Consider the following 10018-nt stretch of genomic DNA (forward strand, 5'->3'; position numbering starts at 1 on the left):
TTAATGTTTTTTTCTCAGTTAATTATTGTTTTCATACGCCTATTCATTTAAAAGTGTTACTGTTTATAAATGATTAGGATGCCGATGTTTGAAATTATTTTAATTATTTTAACTATTAATTAATAAATTAAAGTAATTATTTTAATCGCTTTATGGCTGAAAGGAGGATAACTTTGCAGTCACTATATTTAATGAATGTACTACCTGTAATTTCTTCTTACTGAAGCATTGAAGCAACTTTTTGTAAAATAATCACAGGAAATTTATCAATAATTTGCATTTCAGAAGTTTATAAGTTTACTAAATAGTTCGTTGCAGTGACGTTGATGCAGGAAATATACGAGGGTGGATACACGGAAATAGTGTGTTCATGATGAAACTATTAAATCTAAGATCACTGTAAACATTATTTTCATTATTTGAATAATGCATTACGTTTTTTAGAACAAAATTTGTCAATAATACTGTCTGTGGCTTATCATATTCTCATTTTTCACTTCGCAATCGTTTAACTAGGTGCCAAAAATCTTGCTGAAATCAATAAACAATAGTTACTTAACTGAAAAAAATATTTGATGATTCACTAGGGAGGGGGGAGGGCTACCGCCTAAGTCCTCCCCTATATCAACGCTATTGGTTCGTTATATAATATTCAGTAAATGCTCAAACATATGGCATTCTATAACGTTATTTTTTTATTGATTGCATTCATGAATATTCAGTGTAAGACATAAAGCAAAGTATAAAGATAGAGAATTCTATAAAAGCTTGGAAAATCAAGTTACAATGAGATGTCAGTTATATATAATATTCAATGAAATAATGTATAGCTTACGATGGAATTAATATTTGCATAAACAATATGAAAACTCCACATATTTTATAAGCTAATCTATGCAAACATTATTTTTCTTCTCTACATAAAAGATGCATATTATTTGCTAAATATAGGTTTAATAATAACACTGCTGTATTCGTCATTTGATGTCATTGGGCTAAGCTAGAAAGAATAATGCAAGCATTTAAACAAACCCTTATGCAGCGTGAAATTAAAAATTGCCATATAAATGAATAAGTAAAGTGAACCACATAAATAAAATATTAAAAGTAAAGAGTTCCATAAAAAAATAATTTTCATGTGCTCAACAGGCGTTATAACATTTTTTTCATTTTTTGATTTCTGTGTTTGATTAATAGCAAATTTTGAAACATTTCACAATGCTCATTTTTATTTAAAATAAATGTTACATGAATAATTAAAATCTTTGCAAAAGGAAAAACAGTTTTTACTGCCTTTGAATATCAGAAGGAATAGTTATAATGGATTTTTTGAAACGTACGTATCATTTATTTGTCAGAACAATGGAATCTTTATTTTGCATTACTTGCTTGAGAATTTACTTTTCTGACTGATGATAGATTAGCTATTCAAAAATGGAATGCGCACACTTTCATAGAAAAAGGAACACAATATAATCGCATAATATTATCTTGAAATGTAAAATTCTTTTAGAGAAATATTGTATGTTTTGAAAAATGCGCATTTGTGCAAAAAATGGGGTTCATTTTTATTCAAACTCAAAGCAGCTTCAGCTAAAAATTTCAAAATTAATGAAGCTACAGTCGAACTTGGTTAAGTGCACATTTCCCTTAAGTGCATAAGATTTTGGCCTAACAAAATTCCCTGTAGTTCATTATGCGGTAAACTAATGGATAAGTGTACAACTTGGTTAAGTGCATCGTTTTGCTGGGATCCACGGGATTTACTGTTCACAGTATGTAGTCTTTAAGTGTACACTATAGGTGCGTTCCCGATTGTTTTATTTTATAGCAACTATTGATACTCAGCAAAGTTGATTGTTTGCTATATCAGAATAGCACGCGTATCACAGACAAGTCGAGCTAGGCCAAAGTCAAAACAACTACTGCTTTCCCAAGAAGCTACTCACAAAAAAGCTGTTTCAGCTCTGGTGACAATTTGGTCATATTTTCACGAAAACAGCATAAATATATAATGCGCTGCAATGCTTGTTTACAGCTGTGTAACAAACTGTCAAACAGTAGAATAATAAAAAAACTAATTAAATCCAATTTTTACATATAAACGATATAAACGTGCGTTGAATTCCCTTCATTTCTCATTAATACAAACGCTACCATCACAACTCCTGAGTCATAACAAATGTTTAGTATAACGTCATAAAATGCAATGAATAAAAAATGAATGCCGCAAAAAATTAATACAGATAACCGCAATATTACAAGATTTACAATGATCTGATTAGTAAAACAGAAATGCATGACTGCTGCATCTGTTTCGTGAGCATGAATAATGACTATAATAACAGTGAATGAAAGTAACATAGCAATATACTGCATTGAGAGTCTCTCTGATATATTTTAAATAAATAATGATTTCAAAGAACTGTTGCTTGAAAAATAATTTCAGTTTCTACTAAATAAATTTACTGAATAATATCATTTGTTACATAACCATTGAACATTGTTGAATACATTTTACATAACCAGAAATCAGTGGAGCATGTGTACAACAAAATAAAGAAACTAAAACTGATTATCAATTAGTAATTTATTGATTATAATAACTGCTTAAAACGATCTAAAGGTAATAGAAACAATATACGGAAATAATAAATATTTATTGAATGTATTGAAAAGCTATCTATAAATTGGGGGAGTTAAATAATATAATCTTCCTTGTAAATCAGTAAATTTGTCATATATGATGTTATTTATGTAAAATATTATATCCATTGTTTTGCACAATTCAACGATTTTGTGCTGTTGGAACTCTCAATTCAACAGTGATACCTATGGATAATAGTTGGAGGTAGAACAGAAACGAAAACTATTTCAATTGAGTTGCATGGTAGCTTAAATTTTAAGTTTAATAATCAAATAATGAATCAGAAGAAAAACCGCGAAAATATCAAGGTTTGTTCACTTTCAATAAACAATTTTAATAGCAATGCAATGATTGAACAAATCAAATAGTTCGTAATATTGATTAATAATTCTTATCGTAATTTTATTATAATAAGAGTATTATGTTTTAATGAATTATACAATATTTTGTAGCCAAAAGTGCTTTTAGTTAAAATTGAGAGTTACTTTTAATACAAAAGCAAATAATTATTTTATACTTTCAATTGTGCAAGCTGAAGTGTTAAATTGAAAAACATTTACAAAACCGCAACGAGCTGCATGAAAAGTAGTAGTAAAAGGCGGCTCAGCTACACCGCCATCACCATTGCATTTGGTTTGCTTTATTGCACTTTCTACTAAATTGCTCGAATCCATAGCTGACTGAAATTCAAACCAACCGCTTTCAGTTCTATTACAATCCATCAGTACATTCATAAACCAATAATGCTCTCCGTATTTGTTCTCCCATTGATAGCCGACCTGATTTTTAATGTTTGTCGACCAAGCTAACGGTGTTCCAATAGTAGAAGAGCCTAGATAAAATTTGAACAATGAAAATATTTTCCAAATATAACATTTTAAATCAACCTTCTGCATTATCACCAGTTGACCAGTCGAGGAAATAATCATCACTTCTCCAGTGAATAAATTTTTTCCAACTAGATTGTACGTCTTCAATATGTATTATTGGAATGGAACAAGGAGTGTCGATCACATCTGTTTTGCAGCCTTAAAAAATACAATGAGCTTTCTTTAAGCAAATTACTTCATTTCTAAAAATGACACATATGCAATGCAATCTAGAACTTTACCTTTCCTGTGTGAAGAATGGACTCCTCCTCGAATAAATACATTTTGCCCTTCGATTGTGGGAAAGTGTATCAATACAACAGTTCTTTTATAAGATGGTGGCAATGTAAGCTTTGAGGCAACACTGATTGCTACAGCAGTTTCTGGTTCTACGACCAGCTTCACTTTGCCGTCCGTTGTAACTTCGATAGTTTTACCTGAACATCCTTTATTTGTTACACTCCCAGTCATAAAGTCACAATAAAATCCCGCTGGAAGACTCGTTTGAACTTGCACCACCCAAGCGTTATGTGGATCATTGTTCAAAGCATAAAAGCCATTACTACCACGAGAAAATGCTATCCGATGATGGTCAGAAATTATGTTCGTGTTCGGCAAACCAGCAACACTGGCACTAAAAAGTGTCATTCTTTTGATTTCATGCCACCGATGTTCACAAACCCAACCGCTTGATTGATTACATAAACCATCAGGAGTGAATGTAGGACTTTTTGTTTTAAAATCTGGCCTTCCAAATGAAGGTGGACCCTAAAATTTGAAAACATAAAATAAAAAGGATTTGCAATTGCTGAATCTTTATATTAAAGATAAAAAAAATTTTTTCATTTAATTCATTATTTACGCTTCTTCAAAAAACCTGAAAAAATATTTTATTATTAGGCAATAAGTGTTTCTTTTCAAACAAATATTTGGGCTCATTTTCTTATTAGCTCTTGAATTTCATTAGTTCTTTTTTCATCTGATTTATACAGAAATATCAAGAAACAGCTATTCACATTTCAGCTTTACCAAAATGCTTTTGACAAGTTTCAGATAGTCTGATGAAAGATCTACTATATATATATATATATGTATGTATAGTGGATTAGCTTCGCCATTGCTGAATGGGAGAAGCAATTGTTTCAATAGAAAAAAATGTTTTACAAACAGTTAAATTTCTAGATTGTCAAACGGGGAACATTGTGAATTTACCGTCAGAAACATGAGAAATTTGAAAATGCTACTTTGGTTAGTGTGTGCCAAAAATTTACCTCAGATGGAAATGAACCGATGTTCTCTATTTCTGTTTTAAACTTAAAAATTCATTATTGCATTCTGATTCAAAATATGAAATAAATCCATATCGTTGATTTTGTTCATACTCACCATATCATGACCATTAAAATAATAACTGGACATCAGTCTTGGAATTCCATAATTCCATGCTAGCATAAAGCTGACGGCCAATTTGTACATTTTTGGAGTTTTATAAGTGAGAACTTTTCCTCCTCCTCCGCTTCCTCGCTGGTTGTCATGATTGTCAACAAAAACAAGAACATCATGACTCTTCCAGTAGTTCCATTCTGGTCCAAAATTTTTAAAATACAAAAAATTTTCATTTCGCATCACAGCGGCTGACAAGTCCAATCCGTAGCGAAAGTTAGTAATGCGTCCAAAATCGACATATTCAGAACCTTGGATTGCTTCTGCACCTTGATCAATAACTTCGTGGAAGACAAAAGCACATTTATCTTAATAAAGTGAAAAGTTTATTTGAAATGGTCATAATAAATTAGTCAATTTTCATACCTTTTGGATAATATGCTGGATTGAGATGATTCACTCGCTTGAGAATATTTCGAATGTCATCAGGCCACATATGCTTGGCAGCGTCAATGCGAAATCCCGCAACTCCTATATCAATTAAATGATTCAAATAGTCAGCAATCTTCTGTTGAACTTCCACTTTTGACAGTTTCAAGTCTACCAGTGATACTAAACGACAATTTCGCACTTCCGCAGCATTGTCATAATTTTTAATATCATGATTGCATATATTGTCATTAAAATCGCTTGGACCATAAGGCACAGCTGGAAATGACTCTTTAAATGGTGTAGAATTATAAGAAGAACCGCCAGAACCACATCCTTTCATATTTGCACCGACCATGTGATTAATGACACCATCGACTAGTATTCTAAACAAATTTTAAAAATTATTTCTTCGAAGTAAAAGACATTTTCCCAAACATTTCCCTAACATTAGTACTTACTTGATTCCAACTTTCATACATCGTTGGACCATGTCGATGAATTCTTTTTCAGTGCCACTTCTACTGTGCAGCAGATATGAAACTGGCTGATATCGTAACCACCATGAGTAATCACCTTTGTGCTCAAATACAGCATGTTCATTTGGTGGTGACACTTGAATTAAGCCGATGCCTGTATCTTTCAAAAATGTTTCACATTCATTAGCAATATCAGTCCATTTCCATTCGAAAAGATGAACAGCCACAGGCCGGCGAGGATCCGTTTGCAATTCGTCGAAGCAATCATCTGAAACTTTATCTCCATCGCCGATGACCACCTGCCAATGAACCACTAGCAGAAGCCAGGCAATCAACCGAGTAAAGTGTTTTTGCATAGAGTAAGCGAAGAAGAGAACCAAAATTTGCTAAAAATGCTTTTCAGAAATTCTTAATTATGTCCACCTTTAAATTAAGTGCTTTTAATTAATTTTTCTGTTTGAACAATCCGATGACGCTTCAAGTAAATAATAAATGAACGTGCATACATCATGCCAATGGTAACTATGTGCAATTACTGATGATTACGTCCAGACAGACATCTTGATTGACCAGCTGTTTTTTCTTTATGTCCTTGCCCGTATGTCTGAAAATTCAATTTTTTCTCTTTCTGAAAAATTGTACAACAGCGACTTTTAAACACAGGTCCATCAAATGCTTTATTTTTTTTCAATAAACACACTACCACCGTGTAATTAGACTGTGCACATATTAGTTTTTAGGGATGTTATTGTCTCCCTATTTTTTGTTTATTGTGGTTTTAATAAGAAACTGAAAATGTAATATCAGTAAATAAATTTACAAAGTGCATATGTGAATGTTTTTTTCTATTTTTTTACCAATTTCATTTTTATTTTGGAAGCATTTTTGTATAATAAATATTAAATAAAATTTCTCTTAAAAACACATCAAAATTTGCAAGTGTTAATGTTGAATGTTGTGAATAATGTTCAAAAATCACGCATAAAAATATTAAACAATAATATATGTTTAACTACACGCTGTGACAAAATAAACAATCCGTAATTTCTCATCAAACATATCTGCATACTAGAAGAGCGCTGTAACTGAAGTGCATAATTGCTTAGGTTCATTATATGAATAAAATAAATATTAATTTATTGCTGTTTACATTTTGAGAATTTACAATCATAAATGTCACTAACATTGCAGTTATAACAGGTCAACATGAATATGATACTTTAAAAATTAAAAAATGAATGCAAAGTGAATGATACTTTAGAGCAATGGTTCTCAAACTTTCTGGGCTGTGACCTACTGTCAGAAACGGTAATTTTTCACGACCCACCGACTTGCAATGCATACTTTGAAAGGTAAGAGGTGTAATAAAAAATATTAGTTTAATTCTTTTCAATTGTTTAATGAATCAGTTAATCACCAGTTAACCAAATCAGCCTAATTATAAGTTGATTAGTTAAATGCATAATGAGGTGTATGTAAACAATGGGCTTGTTTTCTGTTTTGACTGATTACTAAATTTGACATCCACAGTAACACGTGTTAGATTTAGACGCAAGATGTTGGATAACTATAGCTTATTTCTAAATTTGCCTTTAATTCCATTCATTGCTGAAAATCCACTTTTTCACAAGTAGGAAGTAGTAAAAGGAAGCTACATGTTTAATGCTGCGGTGGAACGAGTTGGATATGCGTTTTAAATTGATAGCCAAAATTGTGTTAATGTTTTACAATCAAAACTGATTTTAAACAAACATTTTTAATTTTAAATCAAAACTGATTTTAAACAAACTGATCTTCAGCCAAATTGATAAATTATTCGTCTGTCTTTGTGGATATGCCAGTAGCCACAACATTGTGTGCTGTGAGGAGCCGGACAGAAATAGTGATGCTCAGGTCATCGGTAGCTGAATCAAAGTTTAATTGTTCATCCAAAAATTTTCGATGAATAAAACTCTCATAAATAACATAAAGATAACTCCAGTACTTTAATATTTTACGCGACCCACCCAGAATCTGCTGATGATCCACCAGTGGATCGCAACCCACACTTTGAGAACCACTGCTTTAGAGTATAGTTTGCTTTTTTAATTTTTAATGCTAATTTGATTTTGCTACAATGCAAGCACAACTGACAAAATGAAATCTTCGTAAATTAAATAATATAAATGTATATGTTATACACCCACAATAAGTATATACATGTTGTTAGTGACAAAAGTTTGATGTCGCCTTCAAACTCAGTGGACTATAGGCTCCTTTCCAGATGGGAAGTCAAATCAATTACGACCTTCTAACCCTGACTGTTGAAACACGCCCTTTGCGTTCACAAGCTGAACTAGTCTCCCGTACTACAGTGGGCTTGATATTAGCCCTCCGTTGCATTGTTGGGGTCCATTTGACCATGGGTCCAAGGGGGCTATAAATGTATATTACTCCATCATTTTTCATTGCTACGCTCTGAGGTTTCCGGCATCTCTTTTGAAACAGTTTTATGAATTTTGAAAAAAATCGATGTTCTACGACTATTTTTAAGGTCTCCACAGCATGTCAAGGTTGAAATGTACGTTTTTGGATTTTTCTGTCAAATTGACATGAAACCATAAAAAGTGGAATAAAAAAGTTAAAATAATCTTAAACCATATTAAAATGGCCTTTTAATATAGCTCTCTGTTCGCTCTACGTGCGTAATATCAGGAAATATTTAATAAAATCAATTTTCACAAAATTAAGCGGAAAAATATGCAAAAACCAGGTCTCACAAAATGGTAATTTTATTTTTTTGATTTGATTTGCGTTTAATTTGATATACTCGTTGATTATAGCAATTTTTATAAAGAAAATATAAATTTTCACCGCAGCAGATGTAGCGCAGTTGCTGCAACCGGTACTGCATTTTCTGTCCTTTTTTGGTCGCAAAATGTGCATCTTTTTCTGATGCCTTTCTATGTTTTCACCGCTGATGATTGCTGTACTGCCGCTGTCATTACCATCCCTCCTTATTTGGTACGGCAGCAATTGTGGTGGACTTGCTATTCGAGTTTAGTCTCTCTCGGTAAAATTTTCAGGGCTAATTTTCTATTGGTTGGCAAAAAATCGAGTTTTCATTGGATAGCTTCTCACTGTATAGTTATGGAGTAATAGCATTGGTTGTCTCGCCTAAACTTTTCATTGATTAAAATTGTTCTGCTTTTATTAACTACATTTTTTTATTTTATTGGTCTAAATTCTTGATTACGTAACAATTCATTACGTAACACTTCATCTCCTATAGTGTTTCATCAGTGACGTTACCAATTTGACAGTAGAATATTTTCAATGTTTTTAGCCGTGTTTTCTTTTCAAATATTTATTTTTCTATATTGCATATTTTACTGCTATGGTAGCCAAATGAAGTTTAATTATTTTTTGAAGTCAATTTTTCCAAATGAGGCTTACTTTTCAATACTCAACAACAACAATATAAATAGCAAATAACAGAGAATAAAGCGAATAATGAACAACAGTAAATAACAGATAATAACCATAATGATAATAACATATAATACAAAACCACCACTTGGAAGGCGGCATTAAATCAGCTCTGGCGTGAGGTACATTAAAGCTTCAAGAAACCGCTCCAAGGTACGCCTGCCGCTGGTGTATTATTCACTCATATATATATCATAACCTGTATTCATTCCTGACTTCTCTAAAGAATGAAAACTGGCCGGATGCTGATGGCTCAGCGGAGACGACTGTGGCTTCTTCATCATAAATTTGCGGGATGATGCTCGCTTCTACAGCAATCCGCTTTTTCAACATGGGCTATTTTATTGGGCCGTCAAGTCGTTGTCTTATTGGTTTTCCTTGTTTAATTGCTCATTGATTCAAATCTTTCCCTTGTAATTAGCTGTAATATTTTTTCATTTCATTGGTTCAAATATTCCATTTAGGATTACGTAACTTTAAAAGTAGTAATTATATATGGATATTTAATAATGGAAATGTTTATTGCTCCAAAATTTTAGTGTCTTTTTGAAGTTTCGTCATTCATTGAAATTTTGTTTATTTAAATATATTATTTGTGGTGAAGTTTATACTTTTTTATGATCAACATTCCCAAATATAATTTTTATCATTATTCTATATTTTATTGTACCAAAGTAATGTTACATCAAATGCGATAGTAATAATTCAAAAAAAAACAATCCAAAAAACAAGTTAAATAGTGA

General features: G+C 31.8%; 1 protein-coding gene across 1 annotated transcript; it reads right to left on the reverse strand.

Annotated features, from left to right (window-relative positions):
• Positions 1–2094: 2094 nt before the first annotated feature.
• Tsp_00603 (pancreatic alpha-amylase) lies at positions 2095–9608 on the reverse strand. The gene is made up of 11 exons (XM_003376392.1): positions 9475–9608; positions 8103–8223; positions 7814–7935; positions 6354–6411; positions 5790–6193; positions 5326–5714; positions 4903–5267; positions 3759–4284; positions 3535–3675; positions 3165–3479; positions 2095–2390 (listed from the first exon to the last, which is right to left on the reverse strand). Exons 1-11 carry the CDS (start codon positions 9606–9608, stop codon positions 2095–2097), a joined length of 2871 nt encoding a protein of 956 aa, XP_003376440.1.
• Between the last annotated feature and the right edge of the window lie 410 nt (positions 9609–10018).

The sequence above is a fragment of the Trichinella spiralis genome, assembly GCF_000181795.1.
Source record: "Trichinella spiralis strain ISS 195 chromosome Unknown Scfld4, whole genome shotgun sequence".
NCBI lineage: Eukaryota > Metazoa > Nematoda > Enoplea > Trichinellida > Trichinellidae > Trichinella > Trichinella spiralis.

Excerpts from the sequence above, each read along its gene's own strand:
- Tsp_00603 (XM_003376392.1), bottom strand. The coding sequence starts at position 9,608 with ATGTTGAAAAAGCGGATTGCTGTAGAAGCGAGCATCATCCCGCAAATT. Across the intron at positions 6,194-6,353 it reads ATCAAGATGTCTGTCTGGAC|CAAATTTTGGTTCTCTTCTT; the intron begins GTAATCATCAGT and ends AAGCATTTTTAG. Across the intron at positions 2,391-3,164 it reads TTCAGCTTGCACAATTGAAA|AGAGACTCTCAATGCAGTAT; the intron begins GTATAAAATAAT and ends AAAATATATCAG.